Source organism: Heloderma suspectum, chromosome 5 (assembly GCF_057233095.1).
Source record: "Heloderma suspectum isolate Gila_16-S chromosome 5, 16-S_ref, whole genome shotgun sequence".
Taxonomy (NCBI): domain Eukaryota; kingdom Metazoa; phylum Chordata; class Lepidosauria; order Squamata; family Helodermatidae; genus Heloderma; species Heloderma suspectum.
The window spans coordinates 90,891,532-90,917,924 of NC_139462.1; the positions used below are offsets into that span (position 1 = coordinate 90,891,532).

At 39.8% G+C, this 26,393-nt stretch overlaps 2 protein-coding genes across 24 annotated transcripts in view; one reads left to right on the forward strand and one right to left on the reverse strand.

The window, feature by feature from the left end:
• The window catches only part of LOC146344110 (general transcription factor IIE subunit 1-like), a 57,690-nt gene extending 40,181 nt beyond the window's left edge, over positions 1–17,509 (forward strand). The window contains exons 6-7 of one of the 3 annotated variants that reach the window (XM_084856658.1): positions 4,142–4,190; positions 17,434–17,509. In XM_084856658.1, coding sequence (XP_084712784.1) covers positions 4,142–4,184 — 43 coding nt within the window. In that variant the 3' untranslated portion in view covers positions 4,185–4,190; positions 17,434–17,509. Of the gene's footprint in view, positions 1–4,141; positions 4,191–12,325; positions 12,491–17,433 lie in introns of those variants that run through there. The other 2 variants (XM_084856657.1, XM_084856659.1) reach the window with 2 other exon arrangements.
• The window catches only part of PCM1 (pericentriolar material 1), a 52,842-nt gene that overhangs the window by 16,014 nt on the left and 10,435 nt on the right, over positions 1–26,393 (reverse strand). For 12 of the 21 annotated variants that reach the window (XM_084856645.1, XM_084856638.1, XM_084856636.1 and 9 more), the window contains exons 7-24: positions 21,894–22,082; positions 20,014–20,191; positions 18,786–18,895; positions 18,031–18,247; positions 17,411–17,612; positions 16,147–16,323; positions 13,908–14,062; positions 12,234–12,457; positions 11,545–11,693; positions 10,668–10,797; positions 10,092–10,208; positions 9,351–9,541; positions 7,840–8,037; positions 6,986–7,208; positions 5,052–5,197; positions 4,158–4,348; positions 2,957–3,125; positions 455–804 (exon numbers count right to left, since the gene is read on the reverse strand). In XM_084856645.1, coding sequence (XP_084712771.1) covers positions 455–804; positions 2,957–3,125; positions 4,158–4,348; positions 5,052–5,197; positions 6,986–7,208; positions 7,840–8,037; positions 9,351–9,541; positions 10,092–10,208; positions 10,668–10,797; positions 11,545–11,693; positions 12,234–12,457; positions 13,908–14,062; positions 16,147–16,323; positions 17,411–17,612; positions 18,031–18,247; positions 18,786–18,895; positions 20,014–20,191; positions 21,894–22,082 — 3,316 coding nt within the window. The remainder of the gene's footprint in view (positions 1–454; positions 805–2,956; positions 3,126–4,157; positions 4,349–5,051; positions 5,198–6,985; positions 7,209–7,839; positions 8,038–9,350; positions 9,542–10,091; positions 10,209–10,667; positions 10,798–11,544; positions 11,694–12,233; positions 12,458–13,907; positions 14,063–16,146; positions 16,324–17,410; positions 17,613–18,030; positions 18,248–18,785; positions 18,896–20,013; positions 20,192–21,893; positions 22,083–26,393) is intronic. The other 9 variants (XM_084856655.1, XM_084856654.1, XM_084856651.1 and 6 more) reach the window with 1 other exon arrangement.

Here is a 26,393-nt window from a genome sequence, read left to right on the forward strand (position 1 = left end):
GTGCCTATTATTAGTTCCTTATATAACTTCAATATATTACATTTTAGTAAATAATTATCTATAACTCCACTGTTGATTTTAAAATACATGTTCCAGACACCACCCAAATATGCTGTGAAGTGGCTACAAGGGCAAGGACATTCCTTAGGTCTGCACATGGAGGAGGGCTGACCAGAAGGGCTCTAAGCTAGCAGAAGATGGAGGTGCCAGTTGCACTACCAGGCTGAGGGCTGGCGATAATCAAGGGACTTGTGTGCAAGGCAAGGAACAGAAAACTTCCATCCTTCTATTTGGCAATGCAGCCTGGTGTCAGTCGATGGCCAACCCTGGCTGAAGCCTTGGCGTGCTACTTATCAGGATTTCCATAGCTGCTCTGTCCTCAAAAGGGAGCAAATGCAGAGAGTGATACAAGCAAAAACCAAACCAAAATAATGTGCGTTTAGTATGGGCATACCATTAATTCTAGGCCGGTTTTTAAATTGAGAAGTACTCCTCCTCTTATTCTTGGACTTTGGTGTTTTGTCTTTTGAAGCGAGACTGGCCTGTGCAGATGCTTTCCTAGGTTTAAATGTTTTAGTCACAGTAGTTGGATCCACTGGATCAGGCATGCTACTAAAACTCTCCAGAGATTCTTCATCAAATTCTCTTCTCCTGCTGGTGTTGGGTGGATTTTTGTGATTACCGCATGCTGTATTGTGCACTGATCCAGTCTTGAGGAACATCTGTTGCTCTTTTCCTCCTTCCTGGTATTCATTTAACCAAGCTGATCTATTCTCCATTTCCTCTTCAGGCTGCCTCTGACCTCTTAACAGAAACAGAAAGATTCAAAGTACGTTTCAGAACCATGGCATGGGAGTGTAAAACCAGAAGCTTTCCAAGAAAAGGAATGTATTACCAGACAGTTAAGGCAGGGATGCAGAACCTTTTTCAGCCCGAGGGCCGAATTCCATTACAGAGCTTGTGGGGACTGCATTGCAGGGGTGGGTGGTACTGAAGGCAAAACAGGCGGGGACATTTTTTTTTTTAAATGCAGGATATTTTAGCTTAAAGAACTTACCACCAGGCATTTCAATCTTTTAGAATGGAGGAAGAATTGCACAAAAGCTGGAAAGCTACCAAATGATTGGTGACTGGAAGAAAAGAGGTGTGGTCTTCTGGGAACCCCAGAGGGCCATACTGGGACCCCCAGAAGACCAGATTGGGATCCCCGGGCTGAGTTTCTGCACCCCTGGGCTAAGGACTAGTCCCGTCATAAGCTAACACTGATTCTGAACTACAATTAAAAGACCTGGAGAAATCTGTGGAATTGCATGATCCTTCTCCTCCTGCATACTAATTTTGTTTACAATGGTTCAGCATTAAATCTGACCAATGTTAACCACAGTTAACACAAAACCTGGAAGGCACAAATCTCAAATTTCAAAATCCAGGTTCAATGTGCCTTCAGCTGTTAACCATGGTTAATGCCGACTATGCTTCAACCACTACAAAGTAGAGTGGTAAGCCTTTCTGGGGGAAAATGGAGCACATGATCCCACATCATTACATCTGCATCAACCCTAGGGTACTCTTCAATTTAAATGAAGTCCCTATTATCAACTTAATATTCAAAACAATGAAAGTTTCATAAGAAGCACTATTAGTCAAGAAGAAACAAAAGTGAAAAGAGGAAAAACCTAATTCTGTAATGCTGTAATTCTGTAAACCTTTATTCTGCCAAATGCAAAAAGAGAATTTAAAACTAAACAATTTCCCCCTGAATCATTATTTGAACATGTTTATTGAACCATCACTATAACAGAAGCCACGTCATTTGGGATGGCTCCCCAATCTTTAGCATCATCTTTTCAGGAGGCATTGGGAAGCCCCAGTGAGTGTGTCGTTCTTCGGACATAAGACACTGATTTATTTCATCCCACTTTCCAGATTAGCACTGCAATGCAAATCATATCTATATTTTCTATATTATCTATATTTTCCCAAATGAACTAAAACTGAACGGGTTCTGGAGGTATGCTTGATCTTTACTGGCTTGAACCAGCACCAAACTAGAACTTCAATCACAGCTGGACCCAACTGAATAAGAAGAGTCAATAGGTTGCAAATACTTGCAAAGGCAAGTATTTGCATATACCAAAAGACAAAAACCTACAAACCAACCCCCCTACACATTTGAGAGCACCTCTTTCATTATGAATCATAGTCTCAATAACAAAAAACACTACATCAACATTAAAATACAACAGGGGTAGGCAACGTTTTTGGGTCCGCAGGTACATTTGTAATTTTCTTCTGGGTCTGGGGGTGCATATGTAATTTTTGCCATTTGGGAGGATGTTCTCTTGCCCCCTCCTGCAGCTTCCTCTTGTCCCCAGTTCCCTAAGATTTCCTTCCTCCCCCTCCCTGCTCAGGATTTCTTTTCCCTCACCCCACAGACACTTCTTCTCCTGTTTTCTTCTTTTTGCCCCTACTTCTCATGTCTTCCCTCTTCTTTCTGTCCCATGCCTGCCTCTTCTGCTGCCCCGCCTGCCCACTGCTTCTGTGCCACTGCCCCCCTCACCCGCCCATCACTTCTGCCCCTGCCCACTCACTTCTGCTGCCACTGCCTCCCCCCACTTCTGTCAGCCTGGCACTGCTTCTCCCTCCACCACCCACCTCCACCACTTCTTCCTACACACACACTGCTGTGTCTTCCTACTACTGCACTCACCTCAGGAGCAAGGAAGCAGAAAGTCTGTCATCTTCCTGCTTCCTCTCTGCTGAGCTGAGTGTGGAGGCAGGAAGAAGCTGTGGCAGAAGACGTGGTGGAAGCAAGTAGGGGGATGGGGCTGTACCTGGTGGTCCTGGCACTGACCTCTGAAATACAACTTCAAATTAATCTCATATGCACAAGTTCTAATGCAGGTTTCGATGCAATGCAGGTCACAAATAGAAGTCCAGCTTAAGCTTAAAGTACCTTGGCTTCTCTGTTCCAGGAGTGGAATTACTCTCAAAAGGCTTTGGAAATGCCATATAATCAGTTTTCCCAATATGTTCTAATGGTGACTGATGTTCACTGTTTTGAGCATTACAGTTGTGTGGAAATTCACCCAAACCAGATGGAAACATTGAGCTGAAGTTGATACCTAAAAAAAGAAATCAGGTCAGAAACAGGTGTTTCCCTGGATGATTCAAATGTTTGTATTATAAAATTCAAGGATAGTCAATGAGTGAAAACATACATAAGCAAATTTATATCCAATCTTTCTCCACGGCACTCAGGACAGAACCCATGGGATTATCCCATTTTATCCTCATAACCGCCCCATGAAAGAAGTCACTCCTCAACCTAATCTACGAAGGCCACCCAAATCCACCTCTACAAAGGGATTTTTAATCAGTACTATATTCCTTTCCAACCTACAGTTTTAGAAAACATTATGTTAGGAAGACTGTTAAGGTGAGGCTATAGTATTTAAGCCATTGCCTGAATAATAGTGGCTGGGAATACCATTTTTCATCATCACATCATTATTCCTTCAAAGCTAGGCTGACCATACATACCATTTTAAATGGGACAGTACCGTTTTTTTCATATTTCCCGACCATCCCGTCGTTTTAATATAAATGTCCATTTTGTCCCATCTTTAATTTTTTGTAAAAAACTGAACGCGTTTATCATAAGGCTCTATGCTAATCAATGTGTGCAGTAAAACTACTAGTGTGACAAAAGAGGAAGTTCCATTTACTTTATCCAGTCAGGGCCAGGCTTCTTGAGCTAGCGATGATCAGACGCCGCCCCCTTGCTTGTCTGCAGTGACGGGGAATTCAAGAGGCGGTCGCTAAGCCCCATTCAGCGTGTAGGAACCAGGAGGGTGAGTCTGTTATTTCTACCATCGTTCTGACCATAGAGATTCTTTCTGCCCTACATTCAGTTTCATCCATCCCGTTTTTGTCATCCCAATATCCTGTTTTTGTCTCAAGGAAATATGATCAGCCTATTCAAAGCAAACCCTCCCCCAATCCTTTTACAGATCTTTTTCACTCATTTCTTTGTAGTTATTAGAATGTTTCACTTTTTGCTTCTCAGCCATTTATCTGGGACCAGAGAAGCAAAACCCATGGAGATCTGCTACTAGTCAATTTGTGTTCTATTTTACAGTTCTGAAAATGCCTACCTGGTGGGAAAGAAGATACATTTGTGAACCCAGGTACGTTGAACAGGTTCATTGTTTGGGAAGGAAAACTGAAGGGACAAAACACAGTTGGTGACGGAGGTGGTGGTGCCCTGCTGCCTTTTTCTTTTTTTGGTGTTCTTGCCTGCTGTTGCTCTTGCTGGTGCATTAGATCATTTAACATTTGCTTCAACCTGTGAAGTTAACAATGAGTTCTGAACAGTTACACAAGGGCTTTTTAAACTAACTATTACTTCAAATAAACATAATTAATAAACGTACTGGGCATAAACATATCCAATACTACCACTGCACTTTCACTCATTCTGTTGCACCTGCAGGACCCAACACCCCATTTCAGAAATGAGCATTTCTGCTCGTTTCTAGTTGCTTTAAGAACCACTAGTTTCCCACTGATTTAGCTGTAGATCACAATGGCATGCAGACAGCATTGGATACTGCCCCAGAAGAAGCATGTCAGCCTGTCAACCAGCACAAATAAGCAGAAATGCATCTGCTTCTGAATTTCAGCTCTTAAGCAGTTTTAAGAAGTAATAAAATCTAACAAAATTCTACCTGAGCCTAAATTCCAATGTTATCAAAGCATAAGCAAGTCAGGCCACTATGGAGGTATTGTTTCTACTATATGCATACAAATGACATACAAATGTTAGTTTTTTAGTATTAGATAACACACCTCGCTGCACTGTGTTTCTTGTCTGCACTGTGCTTCCAAGATATTGCACTTTCCTTTCTTGTAGGGGTTTGCACATGGAAGTCTAGTGTGATGAGGATTCTCTTAAGTACATTAAATATATCAGACCATTCCTGTGTATTATTAATGTTATCTGTTCAGGATTTTTGAGAAATGGCAGGGTAGAAAGTTGAAATGAATACCTTTGAACATTATTTTGTTGCCAGGTCAACTGAGCATAGCATTGGTTTAACTGATGCATTATAAGGTGTACTTGTGGCGAAGCAACATTACTGGGCATCATGCTGTAAGGACTAGTAAGCAAAGTTTGCAATAAACAGGAGAGAGTCTGCAGAGGAAAAGAAACCATGTCAATTCAAATTAGAGTCTCATTAAGATTTGCTATTTAAAACCTTTTGCCCCACCTCTCCAGACACTTGAGGCTGTGTACAACAAAATAAAAATTTTCAAGTTCAATCTAATACAATTTAAAACATTACAAGCACACAAAAATACTAACAATATCAGTCATACCTAGATCCCCTATTCATGCTGCCCAGCTATTAAAAACCTTGCAGAGGAGATAGTTTCATATTTATTTCTAGTAAGACAGGAGGAAAGTTTTCATCCTCAGGAGATGGTTCCATAACCTTGGGTCTGCACCTTGTAAGGATTCTGCACCTCTACACCTATGCTTGTAACTCTGCACAGTGCACCTATGGGACTGTTCTCATTTCCTAAAGGAGGGAACAGTGAACAGAGCCATAACAGATTACAATTACAGTGCTGTGAGAATGGGTGTGAGGAGAGATGTAATATTGGCTGCATAAGCTTCATCTTCCCACAACAAACAAGAAGCAGGTTATAGCATTCTTCACCAGCTGACATTTCCAAACAGTCTTAATGTATCTATTTGCAATATTTACATAACGCCAATACCCAAGATTCTCTAGGGGGTTTATAGTAAAGAAGGCATCAATACATACAGTTCACTGAAATAGTAAATCCTAGAGGCATTAATAACTTCAGCAAAATCCTGGGACTCTATGAAGTAATACAGTCACTGCCACCACCCACTTTTCCAGGAGCAGCTTTGGATCCTGGAGCACCCTCAAGACTACATACCTCTTCTGCTGGGGAGGACACACTTTCATTCTCAAGTGACACCGCTGCACAGTCTCCTCACAAACATCACCTCAAGTTGTCTGGATTCAATTTCAGTTTATTAACCTTTAGTTAACTACTAGACCCTGGTTAAGGATTGAGCCAGAAGCATCTAACAGCCCACTTAATGAAATATCATCAGCATATTGTTGACACCCAAGTCCAAAATTCCAGACATCCTGTCTCAAACCTTTCACAAAGAATTAAACAATAACAGTAACAAAACTGACCTCTGTGAAACACCACACAACAGGTCCCAAAGAGCAAAGGCAATTGCAATACTCCGGGAGTGGGCCATTAATAAAAAAAATGCAACCATCTTAAAGTGGAGTCCTATACTCCCACCTGAGTTTCACGGCACAGCAACATCTCATGAAACACAGTGTCAAAGGCCACTGAGATATACAAGTGAATCAACAACGAGGTATTACCCAGTTAATTTCCAAATGAAGGTTATTCGTTAAGCCACTAAAGCTACCTCAGTCCATAACCAGTCTGGAAGACAGACTGAGCAGGGTCAAGAAGTCTCTGGAGTTGTTCTGCCACATGTTTAATTACCTTACCAAAAATGGGAGGACAGAAACCAGCCTATAGCAACTGTGGTCATTGCCACAAAGTGATTGTTTCTTGAGGTTCAATCACTCCTTCTTTCAATGTTGTAGCACCCTCCCCTCCCCTCCAGTATTGATAACACCCCTCAGCAATGGCTTCATTCTGCCCAGCCATATTTTACAAATCGGAAAGGACAAGGATCCAGGGAACATATGGTGGGCTTCTCAACCTTAACAGCCTGTTGATGCTCTCATATCATGGGAAATCACTGAAATAATCCAGGCAAATGCAACAAGTGACTGCTTCCTACATCTTCAGCCTTGAGTCTGCCCCAGCCATGATGTTCCATCTGAACCACGTCCAAGCAACTTTAAAGGAAAAAATACAGGAAAGAAAAATCAAAATGCCTTTTATATTCTACCTGTTGATCCTGCATTAAAGTCTGACAAATGTTGACGCTGAATTCAAGCTGTTTCTTCAGCTGGTTAATCTGCTCTTGCCATTGTTCTTTTTCTTCCACATAAGAAAGTTCAGACATCCATCGATGGTTTTCTTGCCGCCGCATACTGATATTCTGTTGCTGCCTTGCTTTAGCCAGGGGACGGTAGTTTCCATCTGTTGAAAGAGGACGAGGATTCTTCCAGCTGGGAATAATGAGCATTATAAGGGATTACACATTTCAGAATTCTGCTCTTGGTACAGAGCATTTCATAATGGAAACATCTGGCTAAGAAGCAAAAGGTGAATAGGCAAATCAGGTCTATTGGTAACATAGGCTTAGTATGGAGCAGACATGTTTCCTCCCCTTCACCGTACAGGTAACATCATGTGTGATGCAATCCCGACTTGTACATTTTCACACACACCCCTATTTGATGGGGAATAATTGTTTGCACATGGCATCCAGATGGAGCACCGGCATCATACTGTATGTTATCTCCATGGTGCAGGAGGAGGCATCTCTGCTTATTTAAACACAAAGACTCTCATCATCCCAATAAATATTTGAACTGGGCCTTCAAAGTTAGGTAGTTGCAAAACTACACAGCTGAATGGTAAACTGACACATGAAGTAACAGAAAGAATATACCAGATACAGGCACTCACGCTTCATAGTTTTTCAATATATTACCTTTAAGAATAAGCTTCAACATACAGAACACCATACATATGGCATCAAAATGAACAGTTTAAATGACTAGTCATGGGAAAACTGTTTTCTTAGAAGGAACTATTTACCAAAACTTTACTATTGGTAGTGGACATACAACTAACCTCTCCTTATCTTCCTTTCCACAATATGAACTTTGATCTACATTATTGGGACACATGGACAACTCATTGGAACTAGATTCTTGTTCTTCCTCTTCCTCCTCTTCTGCTTGAGCAAGCCCATCAGAAAGATATGCATCTTCATCACCTTCATCTTCATCGAGTGCACACTGAGTAGACCCTCCCCATGTTGCCATTGTTCTAGCATTAGGTATTAAAAAACAGTCATTCTGCTGCTAAAGCATAATAAAATGAAGTTAGATTATAGAAAAGTAACTATTTTGCACATATTAGAATCAATAGCAAACAAACTAATCTCACATTCTGGATCTAAGATTTGCTTTGCCCTATATGTACCATGTCTTTTAGGAATTCTGCAAGACCAAAAGAGTATCAGTGAAGTAGTTGTGCCTTTCCTTATAATGTTCCCAGTTGCTACTGTATTTTTCAATTCACAACTGTATCTCTAGATACTTCTGAATACACTTTTTTTAAAGGAAGGCATAGCTGTATATACCCTAACAGTGTCTGTTCAAGCCTCCTGTACAGAAGCTGGGCTAAACAGGCATCAGTCTGGTACTTATAACAGTGATACAAAAATTATGCGGATGTAGCCTTAAGGTTATTTACTTCAGTCCTAGAAATTAATTACATCTCATGAGAAGGACAAAATCTTCATAAACCTCTGTGGTTTTCTGAAGACAGAAAGATGCAGAGATGAGAGGCAACAATATCACAGTAGTGAGCAACTGTGTACTGGCCCCAGGCCTGTAGCCAAGTCACCTATAGTTCTAGAGGGGCCTAGAGATCCATAATACTTTGCTTAAGTTCATTACTGGTGCAATTTCCTTGCTAGTGAGCCTCTGAGCATGTGAGATGAGTCAAAGGTCAATACTGCAGCCTCAGCACATTCCATACTAATCAAGACTAGTATCTTATCAAAGCCTAGTATGGGCCTGGGAAGTGAGGCTATGTTTATGCCAAGTTGCAGCTGTCTGCGCTGAGAAAGCTCTGATTGTTTTCCTTCTGAACAAGCACTGTTAGCCTATTCTGGGAATTAACGCTAATTAACACTTGCTGTTGTCATGCTGCCTCACTGCTAACATGTATGGTATAATACCCATTTTACCCCATGGCTCTGGGTTCAGAGAAGCTGTCTGATCCAACCATTGGGTACACCTGTGTGCTGATGGTACTCAATAAAGTATCTCCTTGTAAGTAAACCTAGATCTGATTTATCACTATCTTGGCACCTCTAAATTAAGAGTTCGAAGCCTACTGCAGGGACAATACAAACTGTCAGGGTGAGCAGCAGAGGGAAGGATCTCTCTTCCCTTCCTTTAATTTTAGTGGAAAGCAATGCTTAGTATAGGCAACTCGAGTTATGACTTATTTTAACAGTATCCTATATCTAAATATAACACTGGAATGGTGCCTATCTTCGCAGTGAATGTTTCTATTCCCTAAATACAGACCAGATGAAGAAGCCGAAGTTATTTCACTTATTCTCTTACTTTTCTGTTCTACTTTGTTGGGGAGTGCATTGAGTCTCTGACCCGTCACTTTTAACAGATCCAGCACACGCAGATGTGTTATCTGCTAGATCTCTCCTCCTCTGGTGTTCAGCCATTAAAGCTTCAAGCTGCTTTCTTCTCTGCCGCAATTCTTCTCTTAAAATCTCATGCCTACGCATTTCAGACCAAAGCTATTTAAAATAAATGAAGAGGAAATATTTTAATGAAATAGAAATAAAAACATGCTATTGCAAATTTGTGCAGATTATGGATTTTTCCCTTTTAAAGTATACTGAGGACTGTGCCTTTTTTGGATGGCTTCAGTTAAACTAGTAGAGATCAGACTCCCATGTCAGACAGGCAAACCTTTCCTATAAGGGCATTAGGAAGGAAAAATATGCAAGCAAAAGGGAAAGGCGGTGTGGGAAGATAGAAAATCTCTTGCCCGTGGTATCCAATGATGCTGTTATTCCTTCATTTCTCAATCAGCCTCTTCCTTCTCTACCCCTATTTTAGGCCAAATTTAACTTCTCCAGTGCCATCAAGGACATCATGTTTTATTTGGGTATTTTATTCCATTTTTTTAATCCAAACTATTCCCACTATACTTCAAAATAAAGTAATGTGAAGGGGTGAAGGAAGCATGTTTACCAGTCATTTATAATAGCTGAGTTTCAATTAATGGAAGACTTCTGGAATCTAAGATAAAAGTGTATCAGTGTTGGAATGAATATATAGTACCTCACTATCCACTGTAGCGGCTTCTTCTGACTGAACCAGAGCCTTGCTTGCTGCACTGATTTCATTCACAGCTGGTGTTGAAGTATTCCCTGGACAATTATCCAGGCTAGACGACAACTAAGAGTAAATTAAATATTACAATTACAACAATATTAACACCCCAGTGAGAACCAAATCTGTAGCACAGTTTCGATGGACTAATAAAAATCAACATTTCAGCAAATCTGTGTATCCTGGGAAAACAGTTTGAGAGCCAACACGAGACCCATGTATTCAAACTAATGCTCCAATAGTACTTGTAGCAGAACTTACAGCAAAGTAAATTTGATAAAGCTTTTGAACTACTCATCCAATTATTTAAGGGCCTAGTCTCTTTCCAACATAAATCTTTTTCTGGTTATTTCTGATCTTTCAGAAACTGTACTTCCAAAAATCACCTCTGCAACCACAAAGACCCATCCTCTTATTTTAAATGTTGGGATTAATCACCTTGTCAATGACACCCCAATGCAAAATTGCCTTTGGGACTTCATCTTTACCTCTCCCCTGCTAGAACTCCAAATGCATTCTACCTACTTGAAGATCTGGACAAGCCTTCTGCAACACCTGAATTTTTTCTTGAATTTTTATGAGTTTCTTTCTTTCTTCTTGGAGTTGTTTCAGTTCTCTCTGTTGCTGCTGAAGTTTAGCTTCATAAAATTTCTCCCTACAATAATAAAATCTTTCATATTACCATCTTCTTGAATTAGAGCTTGAGAAGGAAACATATTAAAGCAGTGACCGACATTTGAATGAGCACTACTCCATCCCCATCTGATCTGGAATGGATCCATAAAAACAGATTAATTTGGAGGACATCCACTGTGGAAGTCTGAAATTTATTTTTAAAATCAAACTATTCCAAATTGGCGAGGCCTCTAGGTCCCACTGCATTCCCAATGAGACCATCAGGAGAATGACATGGCTTAGGAGTCCTCCCAGCACCTAGTGCCCCTCCCAATATATACTATTTACCAGAGGTATGGCTAAGAGAACCACCTATACCTGGAAGGTGACACAAGTATGCAAGGCTCAGACACTGCCATGCATAATATATGGGTGACTGAGTATCATAGGAAGTATAGTAAGTGAAGCAAAGTGGGGGGTTGGCAGCAGGAGAATCCCAACGATGCTGGGAAGGGCACTAGGTGTAGCCCTGCTATATTTCAGTCATAGGAACATAGGAAGCTGCCTTATTGTAAGGCAAACCATTGGTCCATCTAGCCCACTTGCAGTGGCTTGCCAGGTTTGCAGGCCGGATTCCTTCCTAGCCCTACCTGGAGATACTGGGGATGGAACTTGGGACCTTCTCCATGTAAATCATCTGCTCTACCACTGAATTATGGCCCCTCTTCATATGAAGTTCTTCGGACTGTACCATCACTAATTTTAATCCAAGTGAGAGAGACCATACCTTGCTTTTTCATTCAGACCCACACCTTTCTGTGACTTGTTTGCACTGGTCCGAATGTTGTTTGGTTGCTGTTGTTCTTTTTCTTCTTCAGCCAAGAAGAACTGATCTATGTTACCCCGTCCTTCAGCCTCTGGCTCCACCTCATCATCCTAAAAACAGCAGCAGTGTTTTCAGCAGTGTCTTCATTGAACACTGTGTCCCCACCCCCCAACCATTTTTAAAATGCACTGGGATCCAAAGACTATGCCATACCCTTGGCACAAGCCTTGTCATACATGGTTTACTAAGACACTCAGTTGGAACTTAATGGTGATGAAATGTAGAAAGGATATAGGAATTGTGGGAGAAAACCACACAAGCTATTTCCAGTCTTAAGTACTTTAGCAAAATGCACATGGCCTCAGTGCATTAATTATGATTAGAGCCAAAGAGCATATTAGGCAAAGCCCAAGTGCTTATGTTCACCCAGTAATTTTTTCTTTTTCTTTGTACAGCAGGCTGTTCCCCAAAAGCCATTTTCTCAAACTGCGCTTGAAATTTCCCTCAGTTTCAAAGCACTTTGTTATGTGACATTCTGGGGGTGAGTGAGGAGGCTGCTGTTTGAGGATGGAAAGAAATAACCCCAAAGTGGTTTCAGTTTATGTTAGTATTTGGCATGGGATAAAGTTCTTAATTGAATGAAAACACACCTGTACCATAGCAACAAGATTTTGCAGCTGTCTCAGTTTCTGTTTTGCGGCTATAAGTCTATTGATCTTCTGCTCAAACTCCGCATCTACAGGAGCCTCATCTGCTATACTGCTTCTCTGACTGGATAAGGAAGCTTCACTGGCTTTATCAGCTTCAGCATCAACATCATCATCCTCACCTCGTGGTAGATCTACACCATCATCTTCTCTATTATAATGACAGTCTGCAAGAAAAAAAACACAAGTGGCTGAAATTAGTAAGTAGGGCTATAACTTTAATTTTTTTTAAAATACACCTTATTTGGCAAAACCAACACACACCTGCATTAATTTGGCAGATTTTAATATCTCTGATTTTTAATACAAGTGCTTATAAAAATTGGAAATAGCAAGCACCACCTTAAAAGGCATTCTTCCTTCTCTCATAAAAAGACATGCCTCTTTTCTTGTTTCAGAAACACTTTTATCCATATGCAAATCTAATCTATAGATTATTTTATGACCTGGTTCGCAAAACACGACAACCCACCATGAGTGATCACCCATGGTGGGTTGTTGCAATGGCTGAACTTAGTGTGGTTTCCACAGGGTGCCTTATTTTTCACAAACACGCCATCCTGAGAATCCATGGCTTGTTGTTGGGTTGTTCAGAGTAGCTTGTTGTGATGTCCGAACTTGGCAGGGCGACTTCAGTGTGGATTGTCGAGAAAAGCTAGAAAACCCCTGCCACTCCTCAGCATCTTGCTAATGCTGCTGCCATCCTCCCTCACCCCTTCTCAGTGCCCTCCACCCAATGCTTCTAAAAATAAAGAAATGCATTTTTTTGGTCTTGCGCAGCTATGAAATTTGCATAATTTCCCTCTCCATTTTACTGCTCTGTCATGAAATGTGCATATATTTACCGATCCCATTCACTGCTCTGGCTTGAAATTTGCGTATCTTTACCTTGAAATTTGTTTATCTTTACCAATCCCCCTCACTGCCGCCTCTGCCTTGAAATGTGCATATCTTTACCGAGCCCGTCACTGCTCTGTAACCCATCTCTCTCTATATATCTCTATATATGACAGCTTACAGTGGAGATCAGTGCAGGGAAGCGAAAAGTACAAAGGGGAGGGGGGAAGAGAGCTGAAGGCAGCTGGTGGCTGCAGGAGAAGGAGCTTTTCAGCAAGTGTAATTGGTAGTACATGAAGCAGCCTTTTTTTAAAAAAAGGTGTTTACTAGCAAGGTAAGCATTGAAGTGGAGGATGAAATCGACAAGGCCATCAACAAGAGGGGGAAATTGGTATGCTGGGCTTAACAGTGGACAGGCAGTCTTACCCTCTTGCACAGGACCCTGAATTTAAAAATAAAAAAACCTTTGCAAACACATCAGGTCCCAGCCCTCATGAGTGATTCCAACATGAAGCTTTACTAAATGCCATTAATTTGGAAGTAAACCCCACTAATTTTATTTCCACGATGAGGATTTCACTCTCATGTTATCGGGCTGGTCCAAGACTTCCCTGAACATTTTACACACATAATTTTCAAAATTCAACAAAAAATAAAAATATAACACAGCATTCAGCATTCAAGAAAGCTGAAAGATTTGGATGTTGCCAAATAGCCAGCATGCCGAGAGGTATGTTTTTTCTACCTATGCAAAATCACCAACAAAATTTTGAAACATACCTAAAGTTGAGGGCATATTCAGCATCCTTACATTAGCAGATCGGTTGTTTATTTCACAAGCTGTATTAAGATGCCTTCCACTTCTGTTATTAGTTCCACACTGCAAATTGCTGTTGCAGTTAATTTCACCCCAGTTACTGATGCCCTGTGGATTTCTAGGTGGGAAAAAACAAATTACGTATCATTTAAGTATCCTTAGTCCTTCTCAAGGTCCAAGCCAAAAAGTAAGTAAATAACTAAAACTGGAAAAAAAGGTATTAAAAAAAATCTAAGGTAAGTTATGGCAGCAGGTAAACTATTATCTTCTAAAATCTTATTTCAGAATCCTTATTTTCCGCTCATGTTTGTTTTGACACATAGGAAGCCCATTCTATCACTGTGTAGTGGATCTTATCACAGCAAGGAAAAACACAAAAGCTCTCTTCTTAAAAATACCACATCATCAGAGTTTAGTTTAATTTACAACTTGTTGCAATACAATTATAAAGGAACCAGGATTATCCTTATTGTTTTTGTTCCTGTGTTAAATGTCAAAGATTCTAAAAGCTCAATATTGACACAATGTACATTCATTCATTCATTCATTTAAAATTCTAATACTTATATTATGCCGCCAAGATCAGTTTAATTCATACCATATAACCTGAATAATTGGAAGGGAAGGAAAGAACCATCTTTCTCTTTTTATTACTTAAAAATTAGTGTTTTGTTTTTTTAAAAAAATATCCAATGGAAGACCTCACCATAACAAACCCTGCTCCCAAACCTACCAAAATCCCGAACATCCCAAAGTAGCGAGAGAGAGTAGAAGAGCGATGCAGAAGTGACATGGAACTCAGTGCTAGTACTATACGGAGGAGGAAAAAGTCAGTCACTCCATAGTATCTTTTATAGCCTAATCTATACCCAAGTTAAACTAATTAAGGAGACTACCATATAGTTTGACATTTCCTCAAATGTGTTGTCTATTTAAAGCATTTTTTTTTCCATTGAGTGCAATGCCCAGCATGTCATCCCAAGAGTTTGTTAGATGAAAGCTTGAATTTCAAGTTGCATAAGGCTATTTGATATGTATCCTATTCAATTCTTCCTATACAATCCTTTTGTCTTTGCATTAGTGCCAAAGTAGCAACCATATGCAATATATTGAAGGATAGTTAAGGGGAAAAGGTCAAATCCATTGAGATCGCTACATTCTGGGTATTAGTATGTGGGCAATACAGAAGCATATGAGAAAAATTTGCTTGTACCTGGCTGCATCTACAGCAATTATTAGAATGGAAGATATGTATATTGAAAAAAATGCCAATCATCCAAAACTAATCTCTCTTAAATCTTGTGACTAGAATGGAGAGAGATGCTCAGAGTCATGCAAGGGGCTATGCTATGCAGGGGATTTTTCTTTTATGAGTGGTTGAGCCCCACATCACAAGTTGTTCAAAGAAGAAAAATCCACTGGACTAACTTGTTCCTGAGAAGTACAAACTGCTTTTTTAATGTTGCTCAGTTTACAAAACTTTTACAAAAAAAAGCAGTTTACCATACAGATTTACTTCTGGTGTGCTTAGTACGCAGCGATGTTCTAATAAACTCAGTTTCACCCCTAAGGTTTCCCTTGGGAGAGAAATCAACTAAATCAGAAGACTGGTGCTTGAAAAGAAGGATCCCAATCTTGAAACTGCATACTTGAATCCTTCCTCAAATATTTACTGCCAGGCAAGACTCCAGCCTGCTTGCTTCTTTAATTTGCAGGCTAGCATTTGCCTACCTGTTAGCCAATCTAGAAAGTTATTAAGTACCTCCCTTTAATGAAGTGTTCACTTTTCAGTGACAAAACCTGTAAGAGGAACTCTTAACAGGGACATCAGCTGTGATATGAGGAGGATTACAATAGTTATTCTTGGGTCAAATCCTGGGAAAAACAGTAGCTGCAGATGGACCTTAATTCATAAATTAACTGCACTCAGGGATGAAAAAGGTAAGATAAGCAAGTTTGAGTAAGACACCATGTTATTCAGCGTGATTAGATCCCAAGCACCCTGAATTTTACTGCACAAGAGGATGAAGTAGAAACAGACATATGAGTTTCTACTTTCCCCACTTCTCATAAATATCTGGTCAGGCATTAGTTATTCCTGACAAGACCAGCAGTTACAATACTGCTATGTTTTGATAACGTAGGACATTTTTATCATTATACCAGCATCATTTTAGTAGGCAACAGCCATAACTAGCCAACCTAATATTGGTAACAGGCTGTGGATTCTCATGCTCAGAATCACACTCGGAGTCTTCCGTCTCCTCTTCCTCTTTAGTGTTTTCATTTACGGCATCTGTCATCATATCAGAGGTCTGTTCATAGTAGTGAACTAATTCACGTAATTCATTCAGTCTCTTCCGAACCTCATTCAACTTCCTGCAATGAAAAAAGATACAACTGACAGCTTACTCTGCAGATTCCTAACACAGTGGAAAAACACTTGCGAATCTTGCTTAATTATTTTATTTCAGGAAAACTATTTACTATGTAACCCTGGGGTGATGATTGGCTTTTTCTTGGAGAATTTTGGACAAGGCACTGGTAATTCCCAGGTTTTCCTTGATATGTACTAGGAAAATTGGGAGGAGGGGGTGAACTACATAGGAATAATTTTGTAAATGCAGTGGGCAGAAAAAAAACCCCAGAAAGATCAGGGACTCTAATTACTTTGGCAAGGCATACACTAAGCAAGCAGACAGGTTTAGGGATCTTATGACACAGCAGTAGCTTAACCTTATTGTGCCAAAAATGTGAGTAGTTCCTTTGAAATTTGCCCATGAATACTCAGTTGTCATATAGCAGGCTGGCATTCAGATGGCTTCACATATGTTATATTGTTGTAGTGTTTACAATAACACTGTAAAAAGTAGGTCAGTATTACTCTATACATAGGATGTGCTAAGGTGGAGAGGGAATGGCACACCTAAGGCCTGCTAGTGAGATCATAGCAGAGTTGAGATCAGAACCAGAGATTTCCTGATTCATAACTCAGACTCTTAATCATTACACTCCTCTTATAACATCACCATTACTTTGCACTTTACTGATTTCATAATGGTCCAACTCATATGCTAGAATTAGGTTCTGAAGAGGACAGCACAGATAATATTGCATTGCCAAGTAATAGTTTGAATTTTATTTATAACGTGTCATACACTAGCTAATAATGTTTAATTTCCTACTTTAATAAAGAATGTATGCAGACAGTAAGCATTCGGCATCAAGCTACATAAATTAGCAGTGAGCACCAAAGTCTGCAGAAAAAGACAATCAGTTTGAACATACAGAATTGTAATCCACTGCAGTGTAGCATGTATTGACATATTAAAACAGAAGTATCCATGTCTTAAACTGAGATTATGAGGTAAAAACGCTCTCTTATAAATACCATTGCCAGCTGCTTAGTAATGCCAATCAACTTAACAAATTAATGATACAAAATGAAGATGTAAAAATATATTACTGAAGCTTTTCTGTTGGGTTTAGGTTGTCCTCGTCTTCACTGTCATTCTGCGAAGTTACAGAATCCGGATGATAAACAACAGATGATGCTAAGCTGTTAGATTCTTCATTGACAGTTGCTGCTATACCTACAGGTGCAGAAGCTACTGAAGCTGTACTTCTTTGATCAACACTCCTCTGAGGAGACCCTGAAGCAGGCAAGGCTGCAAATTAGAAGATGGCTAGATTTTAGGTTGTTTTAAGCAAAAAGGATGCAACCGTTAATCTCTATGGGCACAAGTTTAGACAGAAGAAAGTCCTACAACTCCCAGCATTCCCCAGCCAGCATGGCTGGCTAGCGAATGCTGGGAGTTGTAGGACTTTCTTCTGTCTAAACATGTGTAGGACTGCACCCTAAAGAACTGTTTTTATCATCGTATACAAAGGCTGCAACATTTGATCGATTAATGGGTTCGATAAATCAATTAAAATTCTATCTCAAAACATATCAAGAAAAAACAAGACCTGACAAGATTTCCAGCTAAAAATTCAGCAGAAATTCTGAATCACTAGGTCATAACATCCCATAAAACAAACAAAAACCAAAAAAACTGCTTTAGCACCAGGTTGTAAACTACATACGTGATGAGTTGTTAAGATGCTGGTCACGAAGTGTATGCAATTCTCCTAGCAATTTGTCCATTTTTTGCTTTTTACCCTGCAATGCTATCATCTTACTAAAGAGTTGTGCCTTCTCTTCAGACAAATGCTCAGACATGGAAGAATTCCTGCTCTGAGAAACCTCTCTGGTAAGAGAGAGACTCTCTGCTTGCCTTCTATTATCTGGCACGGGTTGAGCCTAGAAGCAAACAAATACATTTTAGTCCAGGTCCAGGTGGTTAATGAAAGAATGTTTAGCATTGCACTCTCCTTTCCACTTTCCTTGAAGTAAGCCCCATTGAACTCAACGGGATCTACTTTTGAGTAGACATGCATAGGATTGTGCTGTGATTTGTTTTTTAAATGGCTATTCTCAAACCTTTTAAAGGTTTCCCTTGACAAAATTCCAAACATCAAAAGTTTTCTGTAGTTAACTATAACACATTTGCTTTTAATAAAATTATATATGTGGAAGTGTAAAAAAAGCTGAAGACACTGACCCTATGTTCAGTCTTTGACACTTTCACTTTAACATTATATTGAGAGAATTTAAATAAATATCACTTCAGCAATTCAAACACATTTGTGTGTGTGTGAATGCAATGGCTTGAAACCTTGAAAAGAAGCACTCTACATTGCAACACTTTGCTGCAGGGCCCCACCTGTCAAACCATTTACTATTCATTTTGATTGGCAAACTAATGATGAAATCATGTATATACTAAAAAAAAGGTTACCTGAGAATCATGGAGCTGATTGTGAAAACGCTGAATTAAGTCATTTAATTCTTCATTCAGCTCAGATGTTAGACTTACTCCTGAAATGCTCCCTGTGGTTTCTGTTACAACTACAGGCAAGGTGGAAAATAGAAGTTCTTATCAGAGTACATTTAGAACTTATTTATCCAAAGCACACAGAGACAGGGGTACATAAAATGCAATCATGTAATCAGTGATGGAATCTGGAAAGATTTTAAAGCTCTGGTGAATATTACTCCTTCAAGTGGGACTCTGAGTAGCCTGAGATTACACCTCATGTTAAAAACTTCTCTACATTTCTGGAGATTAGTAGAAGCTTGAATCATGATAGAGAATGCAGCATACCCAATAGTAACTGCCTGTTGGGGGTGGGGGTGGGTTTGAAAAGAAAAAATTTTTTTTTTCATAAACACCACTCCATGGGGGTGGGATTTCAGCATGTGAACAGGAGGGGGGAATGCTTAAATCCCCCCTCCTGAATCACCATGGTCCTGAATTGCAGCCGTGAGCAGAGGTAAGTCAATCACACATACATGTATAGCTGTCCTAGGAAGAATGTCACTCATCCCCAGCTGTGAGGAGCAGCCAGCAATGGGTTTTTTTAAGTGTTAAAGAAAGAAAATAAATAAAACCCTCAGCAGCCTCATCCGAAAAAGAAAGGTAAGCCCCCCCACCCCTCTTCTCCAAAGATATGGCATATACATGTCAATGCAGGTGCTTCACAAGGCAAGAATCTCATCACAGCAGGAGTATAGGCGAGTTGTGTAGCAAAGGCCCCTGGGATACGTGGTGGGAGCAGACAGGAGGACAAAGGGGGAAATAAACAATGGCAAGCACCTGATTGTCTGTTGGTGGCAGCATGGTTTAGAGAGTGATTAGCCAACCCACCATGTCTTGGTTTCAGCGTGGCTTATCATGATGTGCGAACCAGCCCATTATAGCACTCTTATGCATGCCTTCAGTTTTGAGTTCAAAACCAAGCTGAATACAGGGTGCACACTGTCAACCATTTAACAAGTTCTGGGATAGATTTCTCGGGTCTTATTTAATTAACAACGCTGTTAAAATAATGATATCACCATTGTAGACTGCTAAATTCTCAGGGAACAAGTTTTTTCAGGTCTCTAGTTACTGCGACACAAGAGGTGCAAAACTGGTCCAATGGGGGGGGGGCGCTTCTGTTCAATTATATAAAACCTCAGCATACCAGAATCATCCATGACAGCAATAGCTTGTTCTGCCTTGTGCTGTAAGGCAAGCAGAGCAGCTTGCCTCCCCTGGAGAGCTTTCAGTTGTTCCTGCTGTTGTAACATCCTCTTCAGTAAATCATGTTGTTTCTTTAGATTTGCAAGCTCTTCTGTAGCCTCTTGCTGAGGATCTCTAGCCTGGAAAATAAAATTAAAAATGTATACTAATGAAAAACAGGGAAATGTGATTAGTATTCAGCTGGCCATTAACAGGAAATGTAATCTATATACTTATTTCATTATGCCTATTACCACACTCAAAAATAAGGCTATGGGCTATCTTATTCCTGTGGAAAACCAATTAAAGCTAAACCTTTACACATGTAGGATGCTTTTATAACTGTTACACTAAATACTATCCAATTTATTCTCTAATAACACCTTCAAAGCAGATTCCAACTATCTTGTATATTTGTAACCCCAACTAATTCAATAATAGGGACAGGCAAGGCAACTTATATTCAGTTCTTTAAAAGCCATATAGAAACTTGTTGTTATTTCAAGTAATCAGCACTTACAGCACAATCCTATGTATGTTTACTTGGAAGTAACCCCCACTGTGGGAAATTGTAGTATTTATTTGGATATTATCCTGCCTTTTCTGAAGGCTTGGGAATAACTAAAAGACAGAGTTTAAACCTATGTTATAATACCTTTCATACAGCCACAAAGAAGAGTAATCCAGCCAGAGCACATTCAAGTCCCGTTGATTTCAGTGGGAGACAATGCAATATGTGCCTCCCCCTGAAATTAAAACTACTCAAATTAAGCTGCATTGTAACACTGATTGTGTAAGACCCCGCACTACAGAAATAACAGAGGAAAAACAAAGCCACCAATAGAAGTGAAGACCAAATTACAATTGTCATGACACAGCTCAAATATTTTCCCAAAAATGTACAAGACAAGCATGAAGTACTGTTCATTTTTAATACCTAATCTGAATGTTTAAGCTAACTGATGGGGCAAGAGAGACAAGAGAAGTCTTAAATAACTGCAACCTGAAAAGTTACTACAGTTAAAATATAGGGTTGGATCCAAAGTTGTACAGAGCAGAACTCTGCAAAACTCCTGCAGGAAGAATGAATTTTCACCAAATCCCACATACATGCAGCCCCCCAATATTTGCTCTGGGGGGCACTCCAGAACAGCACAGTACCTAGTTCTTAAGGCTGTAAGGGGAGAAGAAATTGGCAAAAATCCTATCTTCCCTCTCCCACCTGCAAGAGTGTTCAGTTCACAAAGCAGGAATGTCTGCTAGATCTTTAACTCATTTCTGCAAACAGAAGGAGCCCTTCTGTTTGTGGATAGCAGGTCTGGATCCAAACCATAGTATTAAAGAGTGCCGTTTTAGAAACAAGTAACATTATTTTAAACAAGCAGTTAGAAACTCCAAGCTAGAATTAAGCCCATATGAAGTATTTGATTCTGTCAGCACAATAAATGAATTTATTTGATCAGCATTTTTTAATATATACTTATTTTAAGAAAGCAAAACAGCATTCCTTGATTATGAAGTGAGAGCAATGCCTCCCATAGACAGGAAGCTACTTGTGCTGGGTTGTGCTTTTATTTTTTTGTCAATAAAAATTTAGAAACAGAGAGTAACTTCGAATTATTAATTCTAAGCATTTTTTAAAAATTAATTTTATGTACAATAAAATAGAAAGAAGAATAACTTTAGAAGAATTTAGAAAGACAAATCTATGAAAGAACAAAAGCAGTTATTTACAGCATTTTAAACTGCTATTAAGAACATATAAGTTACTGGAGAGAAAAAGGAAGTCAGCAGATTAAAATCCTTCATTTTAAGTTTCCAATGCAATATTTGGTAGTGTACCTTTGAGAGCAATCCACGTTCTTGGCTATTAATCCTACTAGGCCAGATTTCCCTGCCATTCAAAGCAGCTCTGTCACTTTTCACTTTTGGACTTGCTGTAACGTCCATGTCTGAAACCTGTCCTTGAGAAGCTGAATTCCCTAGTTTGTCCTCAATGCAGGGCCGAGCTCTCAGACTAAAAGATACCTCCTTTATCAAATAGTTTAGTAAGTTAGACTGTGAACACACACTTCTGCTAAGCATAATTTTTAAGCTTATAAAACTGTTGGCCTACTCCATTTCTGATTTCTCAACATACCATACTATTTAAATCATGCCCTTACTGTCATGTCATTAATATATTTCAATTTCTATGTTTTGCAAAATGGAAAGACCAACGGGTAACATCCAGAGGGCTTGTGTGAGTGAGAGTTTCTCTGAGTTTCCCTGTAAACAGCTCCTTTCCAGAGATTTCTCAACTGCCTTTTAAATTCCCAGCAGCTGAAAAAGCAGGTTACAGGTTTGGTAGCAGGATAACCAAAGGAAGTAACTTCTTCCAAGTAGCATGCTATTTTGCAGGGTGGGGGCAACTCTAACATCAGATCTTCAACCTGAATGGCGAACTTAAGGGAATTAAAATAAATATTTTGGGAATGTAATGCAGAGGGATACCTAATCAGAAAAACTCTACTGCACACATAGATAGAATGTTTCTCCTGGACTGTGACCAATTATTCAGTGAGGATTCCTACAACACAAAATGGTATCCTACATAAGCTGAACCCTGAAATGCCGAACAAATCAAACATACAAACATGAAACATTAAAGCCTAGTTCATACATTACTAATACCAGCTGCGAAATGGCTGTCCTCACTCTGTTCACAGTAATGTTTGAAGTAAATGGATCATACAAGCAAGAGCAGCACCCAGTGTGGTTACTTCCCACTTCCTTTCAGTGATGCGGGGCAGAACATTTTTTCTAGTGCTTTATTTTTCTGTGGGGAATTTTTCATTTCATAAGTTCATTAGAAAATGAACGTGTGCCAGTTTCAAATATAATATTAGGCAAACTTGGCAGTTTCAAAGTTGTAATTCATGTTCTTTTTCAGGTGATTATCCCTAGCAAGTATGTAGAGAATACATGTATGTCATTTAAATACATATAGGTCTCAGTGTGAAATGGAACCAGGCAGTAGAGACAGCAAAATGGAAGGTGCCCCAACAACCTTAGTAGAATAGAGTTGAACTCTGCTGAAATAGAGGAGTCACTGTCAGCATATCATGTACACCTCTTTAAGTTACTAAAAGTAATTAGTGTGTCAAAAATTTTCAGCAGCTTTGTTTCTGTCTCATATTTAAACAACGTAAAGAAAGTACACGCTATGGCCTTTGAATTTTTACAAGTATTCCAATTAAAAATTGACAAAATATACAGTCAGGGCCAGAAACATTGGAACAAGGATAACTGTTTTGGCAGTTGGCCTCTGTACACCACCACACTGAAGTTGAAAGGAAACACACCCAGATGAGAGCGAAGTCAGGACTTCCAGCTGTAATTCAAGGGTTTGACAAAAGTGGGGCACTAACCATTCAAGAAGAACAGCCAGCCACACACACCCATCGTTGGTGGCTCATAAGTAATGGAACAAACCAACATCGTTTCAAACTTAAGGATCGCCTTTAATACCTGGATGAAAATCCTTTGCAGTCAATGACTGCCTGAAGTCTGGAACCCATGGACATGACCAAATGCTGAGTTTCCTCCCTCGAGATGCTTTGCCAGGCCTTTACTGCAGCTGCCTTCAGCTGCTGCTTGTTTGGGGGTCTTTCTGCCTTCAGTTTTGTCTTCAGTAAGTGAAAGGCATGCTCTATTGGGTTGAGATCAGGTGACTGACTTGGCTATTTAAGAACATCTCACTTCTTTGCCTTGAGAAACTCTTGGGTGGCTTTTGCTGTATGTTTTGGGTCATTATCCATCTGCAATATGAAGCGACATCCTATCAGTTTGACAGCATTCGGCTGAATCTGAGCAGAAAGTATAGCCCTATACACTTCAGAATTAATCCTGCTGCTTTTATCAGCAGTCAGGTCACCAATAAACACCAGTGACCTGGCTCCATTGGCAGCCATACATGCCCATGCCATAACACTGCCTCCACCATGTTTGACAGATGATGTGGTGTGCTTTGGATCAGGAGCTGTTCCTTTCCTTCTCCATACTTTTCTCTTCCCATCATTGTGGCACAAGTTACTCTTGGTTTCATCAGTCCAAAGAATCTTATTCCAGAATTGGGCAGGCTTTTTTAGGTGTTTGCTGGCAAAGGCTAATCTGGCCTGTCTGTTCTTGAGCGTTTCCAGTGGCTTGCACCTTGTTGTGAAGCCTCTGTATTTACATTCATAAAGCCATCTCTTGACTGTAGATGTTGACAATGACATGCCTACCTCCTCAAGAGCAGTCTTGACCTGGCTAGATGTTGTGAAAGGGTTCCTCTTCACCATGAGCGGAATTCTGCAGTCATCCACTTTAGTTGTCTTCCATGGTCTTCCAGGCCTTTTGCTGTTGCTGAGCTTGCCAGTTAATTCCTTCTTTTTCAGGATGTTCCAAAGTGTTGTGTTGGCCACTCCCACTGTTTTTGCTATCTCTGATGAGTTTATTTTGTTTCCTCAGCCTAATGATGGCCTCCTTCACTTGCATGGATACCTCTTTGGACCTCATGTTGGGAGTTCCAGTGAACAGCTACCAAATGCTACACTCAGAACCACCTCCAGGCCTTTTATCTGCTTGATTGGTCATGAGGTACCCAGGAAACAGGCCACACCTGGCCATGCAGCTTCTTGTCAGCTATTCGCTCCATTACTTATGAGCCACCAACGATTGGGGGGGGGTGCGTATGCCACTGGCTGTCCTTCCTGAATGGTTAGTGCCCCACATTTGTCACACCCCTTGAATTACAGCTGAAAGTCCCGACTTCGCTCCCATCTGGGTGTGTTTCCTTTCACCTTCATTGTGGTAGTGTACAGAGGCCAACTGCCAAAACAGTTATCCTTGTTCCAATATTTCTGGCCCTGACTGTAACATTTAATTCACATTAAGTTTGCTTTAGTTATTTTCCTCAAACGTTTTAGGTCAAATACTTATGGTGTAACAGGCCAATAATTAACATAGGCTACTTTTTTTTAGCTTTGTTTACTTAATACTAGTAAAATATGCTAAATTAGATTCCTCTTAGGGCACCAGAAAATTTTCCCAAGCAAACTGAAATATTTCCTATGCAAATAATGCTGTGCAATTTAACTTAATTTCCATTGGAAATTTTTCCAATTCAAAATTTTCAAGAAAACCTACATCACTGCTTAGTTTTTGAAATATAGAAACTATAAAATCCAGTTGGAGCTCCATGTACAGAGAAACATGCCTGTTCTATTTTGTGCGGGGGACAGCCCCACATACACAAGAAACAATCCTCAGTGTGCAGAGCATTACCCTGCATAGAAGAGAACGGGAGACCATATTACACGTAGGCCTTTGGACTGTGCCCAGTTCAAGTGCTAATGATGATTTTCTACTCAATACCGGTCAGTTCAATATTCTTGAAAACAATTTAAAACAATCTGCTATTTTGACAATACATACATCCTTCCAAAGAAAACAAAAGCTAACATTTTGAAAAGTTGCTCAAACGTTCTCATTGAATACTCTAGGTTTTTAAGATCCTTGTTCAGCTCAGCAACTTTCAGAGCCAGCACTTCCTTATATCACCCCTTTCCACCAACAGCCAAGCACACACACGCTTCCTCCTACATCACCAAACCCATGAGTATATGAAAGTTTCCCACACAGCATAGGGAAAGAAACAATGGGTAGGCAGGGGAATAGTGGAAAAAGAAGTGGACTGAAGAAGCAGTTAACATTGAGTGCCTCTATTGATTTTTTTAATTCCAAATACATTTGTGATCAGTGTTAAGTAATCCACAGGCTCTAGAGTTTTAAAAAACAAATACCTGGAATTTTAAGATTTACCTAGATTCACAGTTTATGGGCAAGTAAAATGTATTATGTTTGTATATACCATTGGAATCCAAGACATGGGAAAGAATGCAGTCTGATTTCCAAATATGCTTGGTACTTAACCCTTTTACCCTTCCCCTTTCATTTATCTGTTAGTCTTATTTTTTAGGATAGAAGTGGGGAACCAGGGGATGATGGTTAAAACATTCATTTTCACATAGGAAATTTGGGGAGGGAAGGGGAATGGCGTAATTTCGATGGAAAATCAAATCAAAATTCAGTATTGTTTATCTGTACTTCTATTTGCATTTCTTAAAAACCAGTAAAATGGTTAAACAAAAAAGGCAAAAAAGAAACCTTACATCAATATTTCTTCTTCCAACTACAGTTACAGACTTCACAGCAATCCTTTACCTATAACCTATATAAAAACTTAGACTACCAAAAGAAGTTAGGATGCTTGTGGGTATACATTCTATGAGAATGACTTGCCAACTAAGAACTAAGGCT